Source organism: Haliaeetus albicilla, chromosome 27 (assembly GCF_947461875.1).
Source record: "Haliaeetus albicilla chromosome 27, bHalAlb1.1, whole genome shotgun sequence".
In the NCBI taxonomy this organism is placed as follows: Eukaryota; Metazoa; Chordata; class Aves; order Accipitriformes; family Accipitridae; genus Haliaeetus; species Haliaeetus albicilla.
In genome coordinates this window covers 11,725,928-11,741,670 of record NC_091509.1, presented here as the reverse complement: position 1 = coordinate 11,741,670, position 15,743 = coordinate 11,725,928, and the positions used below count along the sequence as shown (strand labels likewise).

At 47.0% G+C, this 15,743-nt stretch overlaps 1 protein-coding gene across 2 annotated transcripts in view; it reads right to left on the bottom strand.

Moving 5' to 3' along the window:
• The window catches only part of NSG2 (neuronal vesicle trafficking associated 2), a 41,394-nt gene extending 26,028 nt beyond the window's left edge, over nt 1-15,366 (bottom strand). The window contains exons 1-2 of one of the 2 annotated variants that reach the window (XM_069773158.1): nt 15,234-15,366; nt 14,508-14,658 (exon numbers count right to left, since the gene is read on the bottom strand). In XM_069773158.1, the coding sequence (XP_069629259.1) occupies nt 14,508-14,636 (129 nt within the window). In that variant the 5' untranslated portion in view covers nt 14,637-14,658; nt 15,234-15,366. Of the gene's footprint in view, nt 1-14,507; nt 14,659-14,751; nt 14,771-15,233 lie in introns of those variants that run through there. The other variant, XM_069773159.1, reaches the window with a different exon arrangement.
• Nucleotides 15,367-15,743: the final 377 nt, after the last annotated feature.

Genomic DNA, 15,743 nt, shown 5'->3' with positions numbered 1-15,743 from the left:
GGTCAGTGTTTTGCAGAGAAATTTGCAGAGCTATCAAAAAGCTTTAGCAGAGAAGGTAAGAAGGACCTTTGCTAAATGCCTTTTGGCATTGCGAAAGCTAAAGTATCTTTGTCAGACACCTGGTGGAATTACTCAGTAGAAGAAAGACAGGGCAGTCAGTAAGGTCTCCTCTTTAAAGGAGAGCACAGAAATAAAATCATAGAATCATAGAATCATTTAGGTTGGAAAAGACCCTTAAGATCATCGAGTCCAACCTTTAACATAGCACTGCCAAGTCCCCCACTAAATCATGTTCCAAAGTGCCACATCTACACCTCTTTTAAATACCTCTGGAGATGGTGACTCAACCACTTCTCCGGGCAGCCTGTTCCAATGCTTGGTAACCTTTTCAGTGAAGAAATATTTCTTAGTATCCAATCTAAACCTCCCCTGGCACAACCTGAGGCCGTTTTCTCTCATCCTGTCACTTGTTAATTGGGAGAAGAGACCAACACCCCCCTCACTACACCCTCCTTTCAGGTAGTTGTTTGTAGAGAGCGATAAGGTCTCCCCTCAGCCTCCTTTTCTCCAGGCTAAACAACCCCAGTTCCCTCAGCCGCTCCTCGTAAGACTTGTGCTCCAGACCCTTCACCAGCTTCGTTGCTCTTCTTTGGACACACTCCAGCACCTTAATGCCTTTTTTTGTAGTGAGGGGCCCAAAACTGAACACAGGACTCGAGGTGCAGCCTCACCAGTGCCAAGTACAGGGGGACAGTCACCTCCCTGCTCCTGCTGGCCACACTAGTTCTGATACAAGCCAGGATGCCATCGGTCTTCTTGGCCACCTGGGCACACTGCCGGCTCGTACTCAGCCGGCTGTCGACCAACACCCCCAGGTCCTTTTCTGCCGGGCAGCTTTCCAGCCCCTCTTCCCCAAGCCCGTAGCGTTGCATGGGGTTGCTGTGACCCAAGTGCAGGACCTGGCACTTGGCCTTGTTGAACCTCATACAATTGCCCTCGGCCCATCAATCCAGCCTGTCCAGATCCCTCTGTAGAGCCTTCCTACCCTCGAGCAGGCCAACACTCCCGTCCAGCTTGGTGCTGTCTGCAAACTTACTGAGGGTGCACTCGATCCCCTCGTCCAGATCATCAATAAAGATATTAGAACTGGCCCCAATACTGAGCTTGGGGAAACACCACTTGTGACCGGCCACCGACTGGATTTAACTCCATTCACCACCACTCTTTGGGCTTGGCCATCCAGACAGTTTTTTACCCAGTGAAGAGTACGCCCGTCCAAGCCACGAGCAGCCAGTTTCTCCAGGAGAATGCTGTCAGAAACGGTGTCAAAGGCTTTACTAAAGTCCAGGTAAACAATATCCACAGCCTTTCCCTCATCCACTAAGTGGGTCACCTTGTCATAGAAGGAGATCAGGTTAGTCAAGCCTTTCATAAACCCATGCAGACTGGGCCTGATCGCCTGGTTGTCCTGTACATGCCTCGCGATGGCACTCAAGACGATCTGCTCCATAACTTCCCCAGCACCGAGGTCAGACTGACAGGCCTGCAGTTCCCCAGATCCTTCCGGCCCTTCTTGTAGTGTGACAAGATGACAAAGGAAAAACAGAAAGCTGAAAACCCAAAGTGTGGGGGTAGCATTCAATATTTTGGCAGTAACGATAAAAATGCAATTTTGCTGAGGGCATGGGGAGCACATTTAGAAGAAAAGAGCTAGCTCTTGTTCGGTCCCCTACAGTCTAAATAAATAAGACTGAGCATAGATCCCATTTTTGCAGCAACGTTCACCCTCTCTCCATCCAACAAGCTGCCATCAGGACACCCACGCAAAGACTTCTGGAAACTGACTTGTGTTCATCATGCTCCTTGAGCCTCCTGCATGAGTGAGATCGCCCCAGTCAGGGCTACCTTAGCAGTATCCAGAGACAGGAGTGAACACTGTTGGACGTTAATACACAGATACACCCCCCACACACACACAGAGTTTTTAACAGAGCATTTGCCACACTGACAGCCTCCCGTGCATGTGTCAGTTGTGAGTGTCTCCAAACAAGTTTAAATGAGACCTGGTCAAAACCCAAAAGAACTTCTCTAAAGCACAAAATATTAATTTAAGTGCAAATTTAGAAAAGGAATAATTAATCTTACAAGGAAATTTTTCTGTATTTTTAGTATTATTGGGTTTTTGCTATTTTGGTTGTTTGTTCTGTTTTCATTTTCCAGTTTTCTGATTTGGGTTGGGTGAGAAAGAAGATTTGCCTTTCCCCTGTTCCCTGCCATCACTACTTTTTCACCTTTTCTTTCCATTTTGTCACTGAGAAAAAATTCCTGGCAGTAAAGTCTTTCAGAAATTCTAACCAAATTGCTGTTGGATGTACAGTAATAAAAACCCCACTGACTCCACAATCAGTGCCATAATCAGCATTCATTTATTACCGGCTGCCCCAGAGCAGTTCCATCAGAGCCCAGGATCCCACTGTTTCAACGCAAACAAGGTACATTCATCGCACACCACGACAGGTTTCCTGGGAGAGCTACTGGCGTTTATTACAAACCACAGCAAACAGAATGATCCCTGCTCCCTCTTCTTGTCCATTTTGCAGCTTTGCTGACTTCAGTAGAGTTATTCTTGACTGAAACCTGCAAAAGGGAGTATAAAATTGGGGTCCTGTGTAAGCTGCAATTCAAAGCAAACTGAAGTGAAAGAAATGCCCATCTCCTCGTTCCCTTCTCTGCAATGCTGTTATGGTGGAAATGAACTGCTGTAAGGGGGTAACTTCCAGAGCTGTCAGCAATGCTTGGCTGTGCTCTGGCCTCCTGAGTGCGGACGATAAATGCAAACAATGGAACCGGTCCTTAAATGGACAAGTAGTTTCTTGAATACTCCCAAAAAAGACAATTAGCCCCCTCTCCACCCCCACTGCAGAAACACCATTCTGCCCATTTTCTGCACTTGCTTCCATGAGCTCTCACCTCCTCCTGCATGCTCCCTAAGGCTTGTCTTAACTCATGCTCCTCATGGTGAGAAGGGTCTGGCCGTTTTAGGTTGGCATCCCTAACCGTGAGCTTACTGGGTCAGAGAATTATTGTTATTATTATTATTATTTTTATTCATCTCATGAGGCAACCTGTGCACCTGCAAATGAACACTAAAAAGCAGGAACAGTCCCATCAGCTTTTTGGATTGCCTGAGCCTTTGTGATTGCTGCATAAATACCCTTTGAACTTTTTTGGATGCTTGTCAGTCTTTGTGTTTCATTATCTGGGCCCTGATCCAGCACCAGCTTATGCCTGTGCCCCACTTTGTGTGTTGTGAACATCCACCAGAGATCAGCCTCCCTGCCAGCTTAGTCCAGCCCAACTGTAGTCCTTTAATGTCTGTACTGTGGATGAAGCCTAGATGAATACTAGCTCGGGGGACCTCCCTGCAAATTATGTTGCTGCCGAGACCTGTTCTTAAGGTTTTCATACTATTTCCCAGAGACTCTACATCTTTAAATTGCAGAGAGACTGTGCTGTTTATGGCAGATGTAATAAAGGGGACACAAATAAATTACCTGAGACTTTCTTCATTTTACATCTGAAATAAAACTGTTCTTTGAAAGTTGCTTCCTAGATGAAGTTTGCAGACCCATGGTAAGAATACAGGAAGAAAGAAAACGGCTTCCATGGACCAGCAAAAAAGACACATCTAATTACAGGGATCCACACTGCAGTCCTTGCAGCTTCTTCCATAACCAAGTTTTTGAACTCATTAACTTCCAATTCAGCAAAGCACTTAAGCATGCAAGTTGTGCTATTAACATCAGCAGGATCAGTCAGATATTTAAAGTTAAGTGTGCATTTAAGTGCTTTGGCCAGATCAGAGCTTAAGCTGGCTTCAGTCACCTTCCCACAGCCAGTTATAATACTGATGCTTAGGGCTCCTGTGGCATTCTTCAGCAAGAGGGCTCAAAGTGCTCTACATACCAGCATGGCCCCACTATCCCCATATTACTGATGGAGGACTAGGGAAAAAAAGAGAAAAAAAAAAAAAAAAGATGCATCCCAATAAAGAGGAAGTCAGGCAAAAATGCCAGGAGGCCTGCATGGATCAACAAGGAGCTCCTGGACAAACTCAAACACAAAAAGGAAGCCTGCAGAGGGTGGAAGCAAGGACAGGTAGCCTGGGAGGAATACAGAGAAATTATCTGAGCAGCCAGGGAACAGGTTAGGAAAGCTAAAGCCCTGACAGAATTAAATCTGGCCAGGGATGTCAAGGGCAACAAGAAAAGCATCTATAGATATGTCGGTGATAAAAGGAAGACTGGGGAAAATGTGGGCCCTCTCCGTAAGGAAACAGGAGACTTGGTTACCCAGGACATGGAGAAGGCTGAGGTACTCAATGACATTTTTGCCTCAGTCTTCACCGGCAAGTGCTCCAGCCACACCACCGAAGACACAGAAGGCAAAGGCAGGGACTGGGAGAATGAAGAACCACCCACAATAGAAGATCAGGTTCGAGACCATCTAAGGAACCTGAAGGTGCACAAGTCCATGGGCCCTGATGAGATGCATCCACAGGTCCAGAGGGAACTGGCAGATGAAGTGTCTAAGCCACTCCCCATCGTATTTAAGAAGTCGTGGCAGTCTGGGGAAGTTCCCACTGACTGGAGGAGGGGAAACATAACCCCCATTTTAAAAAAGGGAAAAAATGAAGACCTGGGGAACTACAGGCCAGTCAGTCTCACCTCTGTGCTTGCAAGATCATGGAGCGGATCCCCCTGGAAGCTATGCTAAGGTCCATGGAAAATAAGGAGGTGACTGGTGACAGCCAACATGGCTTCACTAAGGGCGAATTGTACCTGACAAATTTGGTGGCCTTTACGATGGGGTTACAGTGTTGGTGGATAAGGGAAGAGCAACCAACGTTATCTACCTCGACTTGTGCATAGTATTTGACACTGTCCCACACAACATCCTTGTCTCTGAATTGGAGAGACATGGATTTGACAGGTGGACCACTTGGTGGATAAGGGATTGGCTGGATGGTCGCGCTCAAAGAGTTGCGGTCAACGGCTCAATGTCCGAGTGGAGAGCAGTGATGAGTAGCATTCCTCAGGGGTCAGTATTGGGACCAGCGCTGTTTAACATCTTTGTTGGTGACATGGAGAGTGGGACTGAGTGCACCATCAGCAAATCTGCCAATGAATGACACCAAGCTGTGTGGTGCGGTCGACATGCTGGAGGGACAGGATGCCATCCAGAGGGACCTTGTCAGGCTTGAGAGGTGGGCCCCTGTGAACCTCCTGAAGTTCAACAAGGCCAAGTGCAAGGTCCCACACACGGGTCAGTGCAATCCTAAGCACAGGCTGGGCAACAAGTGGATTGAGAGCAGCCCTGCGGAGAAGGATTTGGGGTGGTTGACAAGAAGCTCAACATGGCCCTGCAATGTGCGCTTGCAGCACAGAAAGCCAACCGTATCCTGGGCTGCAACAAAAGAAGTGTAACCAGCAGGTCAAGGGGTGGCAATTCTCCCCCTCTGCTCTTGTGAGACCCCACCTGGAGTACTGCATTCAGCTCTGTGGCCCCCAACATAAGAAGGACAGGGACCTGTTGGAGCGAGTCCAGAGGTGGGCCACAAAGATAATCGGGGGCTGGAGCACCTCTCCTATGAGGACAGGCTGAGAGAGTTGGGATTGTTCAGCCTGGAGGAGAGAAGGCTTTGGGGAGACCTTATAGCAGCCTTCCAGTACCTAAAGGGGGCCTAGGAAAGATGGGGAGTGACTCTTTATCAGGGAGTGTAGTGACAGGATGAGGGGTAACGGTTTTAAACTGAAAGAAGGTAGATTTAGATTAGATGTAAGGAAGAAATTCTTCACTGTGAGGGTGGTGAGGCACTGGAACAGGTTGCCCAGGGAAGCTGTGGATGCCCCATCCCTGGCAGTGTTGCAGTCCAGGTTGGATGGGGCTTTAAGCAACCTGGTCTGGTGGAAGGTGTCCCTGCCCATGGCAGGGGGTTGGAACTAGATGAGCTCTAAGGTCCCCTCCAACCCAAACCATTCTATGATTCTGTGATTCTGTGAAGCTTAGTCACGTGCTGAGTCACACCAACAATTGGTGGTTGAGTCAGGAAGACAGACCACAGCTTGCTGCTACTTACAGTGCACCATGTTTTCTCAGGTTTTCATTAACTGAGTGATAATAGTAGCTCCAGCACACTCTGCATATAAATATAATATTCTTGGGATTAGGGGCTAGCAAGATATGGCTCGGGTGGGTAGGAAGTCAGACACTCCATGGAAAATGGCAGCTCTCTGCAGAATTGTTGTCCTCAATCATCCCAGGTTAGCAGATGTAATAGCACTCTCCATGTCTTGAAAGGTTTTTACTTTGTATTCTCTTTCTTGCATCTTCCTGTTCCTCATTCCAATCCTTCAAACACTTTTCTGCAAGAGCTCAGTAGCAGTCTATAAAGAATAGCCTGTAAAAGTTATAAAACCCCAAACATGACAAGACAACAAGCCATATCTATCATGCTGCTCCACACAAGCAAGTTTTTTCTAATGATGCTGTTTGCCAATACATTTATCAAGTCCTATACCTAAATGCACTTACTATTCTAGGCTTAATGCTAGTGACACCACTGGAATCAATAGGAAGCCTTTCCTTGGCTTTAATGAATGCAAGACCAGGCACCTTCTCTGTAGCGCTGCTTTGGAAAATTATAGGTGTGCTGAGGTGAGAAACAACAGCTGAGAGTCTGTGTACACCAGCAGGAAATCCATCATCAACAACCTTGAGAAAGTAAATAGTAGGAGAGTGCTGGGAAATCTAGAGATTTAGGATGCTGAAAGAAAAAAGAAAGAAAGCTTCTAACCAGGTGGACTATATTAAAAGCATTTGCTTTGAGGAGGAAGGAGCAGAGTAGACGTGAAATGTGACAAATGGAAAAATATCACATTAAGCATAGAACCTTAAAAAGGATTTTCCCGCAATGGGATGAAGTAAGTGTTTCAGAAAATGAACTGATATGAATTCTGAGTCTTGTCTCAGACTGGCTAAATATAAGATCATTTATTGCCACTTCATATTTGCGTTTGAGCTCTATGGTTTTCCCTGAAGAAATGAGTAATAATATTTAACATAACTAGCATTGTGAAAACTTTAAATTATTCATTTGGAAAAAGACATGCAGCCCTGCTGTAATTCCCACTTCACTGCCACGGTGCATGTAATATATTGTGGTTCAGGTGCTGCAAAGTGCAAACCATAAAAATTTAAAATAGTACTTCCTGGGATTATTAATAATGAAGAGTCTCTCACTCAGAGTGGCTTTCACATTGACAGAAGAGATAAACAAAATGTGTTTCTCCTACCAAGGGGAAAGGTTTCTTCCAAGTTCAAAGCTGGACTTTGTAGTCCTGCAAAATGGTTGTAACACCCTCATCAGCTTCCATGTAGATTAGTTATGCTCTCTTTTAAACGAAAATGAGACTCTTGGCTTCATTCCTTTCCATGCCTTTCTTCATTCCTTGCAGAGAGAGAACAGAAAATATAAACCTATGACTGGCACTGACATCGTGGTTTCCTTTGCCCTCATTACCCAACTGAGCATCAATAGCTGAGAAAGACCTTAGACCAAGTCCCAGTTGTAGCATGCTGTCCAGGTTACTGATGATAGCAAAATGGTGACTCCCAGTCTTGACACTAAATCTGCTGCAACTGAGTTGGTTTCTATGTTTATGTGCTACAAGCCAAGGGATGGCTAAAATTCACCACCTGCTCGCACACAAAATTCTCCAGTGACCTACAAGCTCTAATCCTCACACACAGCCAGCTTCAAAGAGCAAATGTGATGTGCACATTGCCAACAGTAGCTGAAGTTAAAATACTTAGCAGTAAAAGGGTATAGGAAAAGAGATGCAAAAATCATGTTTCGGGGCTTAAAACAATCTCTTTCTTTGTAGGCTTAGGATGAAACACTGATAGACATGAGCAGTTCCATGCCTACTGCAGCACCTCCTGTACCTCCTTCAGACTCTTGCACTGGTTCCTGCTAGAAACAGGACACATTGGACTGGGTGGACTAGTAATCTCAGACTACCTAGCAATCGTCATGCTGAAAATTCCCACATTTTTAGACAATTAGGTCTTTAAAAAACTTTCCCAAATAATTATGACCATCCCATGGGAGAGGCAGCTATGCTTCTAAAACTACAGGATGAACACAGCAGGCAGACTTCCCAGAGATTAGTATTAAAATTGGCATTTGGGATGTATGTAATGGTAGTCCCCATGGCATCCTAGTCACTATTTGAATACATAAAATGCCTGAAATATCAAGCAGCAAAAAGAAAAAAAAAAGGAAAATTTAAGAAAAGGATGCCCTGGAATCAAATCCATAGTCAATGGAGAAAGTCACAGTCAGTAGAAACACTCTGCTTTTTTTCCTTGTATCAGCTCATCTAATGGGTGTTGTGCTGGAAATTAGTTTCACAGAGGGTGGTAGAAAAAAGTGGTCTCCTGAATCAGTGCCAGGAGGATATTCCAGCCATAAGGAACATCACAAAAGGACAAAGACAGCAAACGTAATCAGCCCTGGCATCACCAATGAAAGGCAGCACAGAATGCAAAGGCTGCTTTGGGAGCTGAAAGCAGCTGAGAAGCGAAAGGCATAGCTCGCAAACATAAAGGGCTTGGAAATTATTCAGCTAAGTCTCCCTACAAATCCCTGTGTGACCATAACCATCAGGAACCCACAGGAGGCTGCGAAGGGGTGACAAAAATTGATTTCAGTAGGTTCAGCCAGGAGAGGGTATAGCAAGGCAGACAAAAGAATCAATCACTCAGCTGTAATGATGGTAAATTGGCCAGGGTAAATTAGCCGAGCTCCATTGATTTCATCTAAACTACGCTGATTTACACTAGTCAAGAATCCTGCCCAGTCTTACTTTCCAGACCAGTAAGTAACTGGTATATGGGGTTCACTTCACGGTCTTGCTGAAATAACTTCCACCTGCAGCAATGGGCTTTCATGTTAGAAAAAAGAATAGATTGCAACAGGCTTAGCCAAACATCCATATCCTAACACACTTTTCCTGTGTCCATTTCTGCTGTTTCTGCAGAGTGCAGCTCTAGGAATTGCAGTGCAGACATAACTGGGTTTAAGAGCGGCAACGGAGCTCACAAAAACAGGCACAAGCTAGCTTTAAACCACCTAATTCAATCACTGATAGCAAGGCAGTTAAGGAAAGAAATTTCTGCACAGGCTACACAAATCCTGAGTTTTTCTATAGTGAAGATCTGCAGTAGCAACATGTTATCTGTATGCAGGTGAGGCAGTTGAATGCTACCTCAGGTGTCTGCAAAGGCTGCAAGCACATGCTTGGATTGCAGTGCAGTCCTGCCCTGAGCGGATCGCCCGCAAGCAGAGGTGTTCAGTGTGCTAGGGGAAGGCTAGCCTGACAGCAGCGGTATCCAAAGAAGACGAGCGTGAAATGCCAAGAACCTCAGGTAAGGCTGTCCAACACGTGCAAACAAAATCAAAATGGTTACCCCAGATACCCTGCGCTGCCAGAGTGTGTGTTGCTGCAAATATTTATTACAGCTTAATGAGCAGAGGCGGTGTTTACATTCAAATACACATTTAGAGGACAAATGGATTTGCACAGTGCAGAAGGGGGACAAATGTCACAGGAGAGGAAGGCTCAGACTTTGGTATTTGTGAGGATTAGGCAGAATATCCCAAGCAGAGAAAGGAAAGGATGGGGAAAGGCAAGACAGCCTGCCCATTCCTTCATATTTGTAATGCTCTCTTTTTATTCCTTTCTTTTATTCATGCTTTCTTTCCCTTTGCATCCTCCTCCTCCCTTTTACTCTTTCTTCCTTCAGCTGCCACAATTACTGGCCCTGCCCCATCTCTCCTTTTGCCATTTGCTCCATCCCACCAAACTCACCAGCAGCGTGAGCAGGAGCACAGACACCTGCCCCCGGCTGCATCAGGACCCCCCCCCAGACAGCGGCAGGGATGGCTGAGCTGCTTCTGGCCCCACCACATGTAGCAGCACCCCAAAAACAGCTCCATGCTGCCCTGACAGTGTATGCCTTCAGGCTGGCTAGGGCCGCCGTGCACTGCTAGGCTTCGCAGAGGGCAGACTGACATCAGTATTTCAGGACAGAGCTGCAAGTAGTCCCCTAGGTACAAAAGCACTCATCCAGCATACTATTAATTATGCCTGCTCAGCTGGCCAGGACAAAACATTATTTTCTGTTAAACCAATAGGGACAGGCTGTGAACACAAGGGACCCTCCAGATTTTCAGGAACTCTTGATTACTGCGTGTAAACACATGGTCTCAGCCACTCAGAGAGGGGTGCGGCCAGGGAGGGCAAGAGGCAGGAGCATGGGATGGGAAAAGCGTTTGAAGAGAGCAGTTACATCTATTTTTTTTTCTTTCATGGGTTGGATGGCAGGAATTTGTCACCAGAGAAATTATTTCTCAAGCCTCCAGATGCATTCAAAATAAAGAACAATGGACCACATGATAAGCCTTCTGCAGCCTTCACCACAAAAGAGATGCCGGATGTTTTTTTCAGCACTGACAATAGCTTTCATGCACTTTTGTGTTATGTAAAATTAGGATTTTTACTGCCAGAACAGAGGCATTTCCTGCTGGATTATACTGAAGTGAGCCTATGAGACCAAGAGATCCCCAGTTGTTGGTCTCATTTAAAATTTCAGTGAAACAGTATGGTCGCTGAAAAGCTGCCTATCTTTTAGCATTATCGTTGCAGAGATGTGTAACAATTACAGCTGAAGCGCTTTGTCTACGCTTAGGAAAACAAGTGAACAGCTAACCTTTTCCCCTTTGGTCCTAAAAGAAAAAAAAAAAGACTTCTTTTTTTTGCTTTTTGAATAAAAAGAAATGAAATTCAGAGACATAAAAAGCCAGGTCAAGGGCTTGTCACTGGTGATGGCTATTATTCCTGTTACATAGACGGATTTCAGCAAAAAGGCCAGACAAAAATGATTTAAGAGCATCTGTCTCTGCCTTCAAATGCCACCTCAGCAAGAGAACAGGGAACAAGGCAAATGCTTGAAGACAGTAAATAAATATAAATACACAGCAGGCTTAGCACCCTAGGGGAGAAATTACTGTCCCAGGTACATTTCTCCCCTTGCAGCCATACAACTGCTGACAGACCGACAAGAATGCTGATGGTACAGGAGGAATAGCACGAGCCTTGGGAGAAGACTTCCTCATTTGGTGGAAAAAGAAATAGTCAGTCCAGTGGCCAATAATTTTAAAAAAAGGTTGCCAAATTCAAGCCTCCTGAATTCCTGCCTGGATTTTTCCAACAGCATCAAGGTGGATGTTGGAGCTGCTAAGCTCACAGCGCTTCAGAAAACAAGCCTGTTAGGAAAGCATCCCCAAAAGAACAGCCAATAAGTTTAAGCATACCTCTAAGTGTTTCCCCCATCAACCCCCACGTGATTTCTTATAATCGAGGAACTATCTGAAAAGAGATGGGCCTCAGGGATTATATCACAAGAGCAAAAGCCTCATTTTTATATTATTTCTCTGTATCCTTTCTCTGAAAGGGGAGCCAGACACAAAAAAACACTTTGAAAGAAAAGCAGCTGTGGTGAAACACCTACAGAGGTTAATGCTGAGAGTCACTCTGAGTGACTCTCAGGTGATCCAGTTACAAAAATATCCTTAAAAGGAAGAAAAATAAGCCTATAAATTAACAGAGCATGCATACACCAGGTGAAGGCATTGTTGCACACTGGTAGTAACAGCAGTTAGGTTACCCAGCACAGACCTAGTATACTATTGGATCGCTAGCCAAAGCTGGTACTACTCCTCCTTTATCAGACAGACTGAAGCTAGAGCAAGTACACAGCCCCAAGCTGCCGTCAAACCTCCTCGCTCTGGTTTTGATGCACCCTGGATAGCCCTGGACCCAAGGTCAGATCCAGGTTGAGAGCTCACAACTTCTTAAATGAAGATATGGTGAAGAGAAGCCCTGAAAGATGAGTATTTAGCAGGTTTTTTCCTTTTTTTTTTTTTTTCTCCCCCAGATTTCACTTACAGAAAAATGCCAGGGCATGCCAGCTCTTTGTTGCAGTGGCAAAGGCGATGTGATTAGCAGCAGCTGGCGGGCAGGCAGCGAGCAGGGCCGGGAGCATTGCCTCCTTGTGGTTAAAAGTGAACAGCAGTGAGTCTGCATTTAAGAAAACGAGCGAGCAAGCCCTTCTGAGCTTGTTGCATGCAGACCGCAACACCAAAGCTGTTTTGGCTCTGGTCATTTATACAGCATCCCATGCAAAAAGCACAGAAAGTGCCTTGGCTTATGTCCTCATTCTCCCACGCTAAAAATCAACTGCTGGCAGGTTTTAGGAATAGGTGGAAAAAAACCTCAAATCGATTTCGGGGGGGGGTTTAACCCTGCCTCCTGACTGCAAGGCAAGTCCAAACAAGAATACACTCTGAAAGACTTGAAATCCCTGTCTACTCTTCCTCGGGCTCACAGGCTGACTGAATTCAGTAGCAGCTTTGCTTTCCTAAGTACAAAGCTGAAATTTCCCCCTATCACTTAACCTTTGCCCAAGCTTTTCACCTGAGGCTCAACTCCTTATTAGCAGGTCTTTAAACAGACTCTCTGCCCCAGGGTGAACTCACCCCAACAGAATCTGTTCTACAACGAGCAAAGGAAACAGATTGTGAATTATTTTGCTTTTATCATAAATAACCTCTCCTTCTTGTGAACGGATCTCCAGTCGCCGTTAACTCGAGGCCTACTGCACACAGGAGCTGAACCACAGCCTGAAGAAATCAATACCATTGACTCTAATGAGTTCTGAATCATGCTTAGCACTCCTGGAGATACATCCCACTCTTCCAGCAAAGAAAAATACGGATGTCAGTAGATGCATTGACAGTAATGTATGCTAATGAAGGTAATGTAACCTAACAACATGTGAATTATTGATGTAGGCATGTTTAAACAGAAAAATCAGCAAGGAATCACACCAGACCAATACACTCCAGTGTTTGTTCACCAACAGGCAATTGGAACGTGGTGGTCGTGAGAACACTTATTACCACTTTATTACCTTGAAAGGATTTTTGTTAGGTTATCCATGTCTCACCTGATACATGAGTCATTTAAATTTCACATTGTGTGACACTGTGTTATCTCAATGAGCCATTTGTACTAGCATCAAATGAGCTACTTTTACACATCTATAGTTTCCTCTGAGCTTTTCAGACATTTATGATAAATCATACTGCTTTGCCTGAATTATTTGGCTTAATCTTATTTGTCGGAGTCATAGATAAGGGCTGGTTTAGCCTCTCATTCACAACAATTCATGGAAGTGTAACCCTCCTGAATACAGCGAAGTCGCTCCTGATTGCCATGAGGCACATGGAGGATGAAGCTAGCGCCTTTGTCTGGCACAGCTCTGGTTCCCAGGATGTCGAGGCAGTTGACTAGCTCTATCATAAAATAAACATAGTTTGCCTATCTAGACAGTTTTATCACATCCATCATCATGTTCTCCTAATGTATTTAGAGGAAATTCATTCTGTACCACAGTGAAAACAGGATATGTGTTCAATAATCATCAGTGTTAATTTTACTATTATTCCATTATCCTGTGAGATCTAATCATTCTGTCTGTACTTTCGGGTGAGTTAGCTCCATCTCTGTGGCATCTGGGAACTACATTGCAGACAGGCTTTGTTTTTGTAAGGACTGTTGGGGCATACAGATTTTTACGGTCTCATCATGTTCTCACCAGGTTATACTGACATGCATCATCGCTGCATCAATCTAGACAAAAGATTTCCTAGTACATACTGCATCTAAAAAATTCCAACCACCAAACCGCAGCCAATCGCCGATGCACGTTTCTGGACATTTTAGTGCTGCATTCAGTTCTGAGAGTGTTGAGTGGGCAGGGGAGAAAGCTGTCCCCTGGCTGGAGCCAATCGGGGAAACGAATCCCTGGATTGCTCCATCACCACCCCGCGCATGGGGGAACTCAGCCGCTCTCTTCAGAGAAATCAGCATCGTCAATGCCCAAATAAGCTTTGCAAAGCCACGGAGAAGAAAACAAAGCTTAACTGAGATGATAATTAAAATAGCTGCTTATTTCAGAAGAGTTATCACATTACTCTCAATGCAGGCAATTAATCTTACCGATAATAACGCATTGCAAACTGCTCTTCAGTTTCTCCAGGGCTTGCAAGAGAAACATACTAAGCTTTTTCCAGTTGTACTTGTGAAGGAATATTTGGGGGGTTTGGGAGAGGGAAGGAGTTGGGGGACAGTTGCGCGCTTACTTGCCATGTTAAAACAGATAAACACACTATGAAAGGTAACCCCTTTTTATTTATTGAATAAACACTATGCCACAGTTCACATCGCCAGAGACCAGTAAGTCACCAAGGCAGTGAACACCAAGGGGCACATATGTGTGCATAATCATGCAGGAGCGCCATTCGATTTTTGTTTTACCTTTTCCGGAGCCGGGAACTGCAGGTGATTTACTTCCAAAGGTGTGATCAAAGGAACTGTCTGAAAACCATCTTCGTTGGATGGTTGTTTGCTGTTCTTGTCGTTCAAATTACTCCCCAGCTTCACCATTCTTGGACCTTGCTTTCCAGACCTAAAACCGGCAAGACGATCAATGTCACAAGGGTCGCGGGAAGAGGTGGATTTCTGCCTTACCCTGCCCGGTTTCACTTGGCATATGGGTTACCTGGGCTTTTACACCGGGGTTTCTAGACGCACGGCACACCCCGCCACCGCTCGCCTTCACACACGCGTTTTGCCGTACCTCACCCAGACACCCCACAAAAACCCCTCACAAACCCAAGCGCGGCTGCTCCCAACACGCCGCCGCCGTTACCGATTGCGAGTGCCGCCAGCGCCGAAGCAACCGCAAACGTGCGTGGGGATGGGGCGCATCTCCCTTTTGACCCCCCCTCCCCTGTTTCTTGGGGTTTTGGGTTTTATTTGCAGCCCCCTTGAGGGTACAGAAATCCTCCCTTGCAAACCCCGCACCCTGGGTGATTTGGGGGGGTCCCCTCCTCCCAGCTCCCCCCGGGGGGCGGCGGGGCTGGGGGTCGCGCCGCAGAGGGTGGGGGGGGATAGTGGGGAAGGGGGGTGGGGGGCTGCGGACACCCCCCCCCACCACCACCACCTCCGCGCCCCTCCCGCCGCCCCCGAGCCCCTACTTACTGCAAACCACGCGGTCACTGGCGGCGGCTCGGCCCGGGCGCTGCGGCGAGGGGTGGGGAGGGGGGAAAAGGGGGGGGGCGGGGGAAAGGCGGAGGCGAGGAGGAGGGGGGGGGGGCCGGCGGCGGGTGGTGGCGCGGAAAGCCTTCCGTTAATTTTTCTTTGCGGTAATGAGGCGGGCGGGAGGGGGGGAAGCGGTGCTGAAGGGACAGCGCTGCGCCCTGCGCTCGGCTGCGGCTCCGCAAGCGCGACTGAGGGCGGGCGCAGGCGGCGGCTCCCCCCCCCACCCCCCACCCCCCTTCCCGCCTTCTCCCCTCAGCTCCCCCCCCCCTTTCCCCCCCTCCCCTCCCGCCCCGCGCCGCCGCCCGCCCGCCCCGCGCCCCCGCGCGCCGCCGCGCGGCCTCGGGCACCCCCTGGCGTTCCCGCCGCGCACGGCCGCGCGCCCCGGCGGGGGGGGAAGGAGTTGGCGCCCCCTGCAGGCCGAGGGCGGGGCCGGCGGGCGGGGCGGCTGCG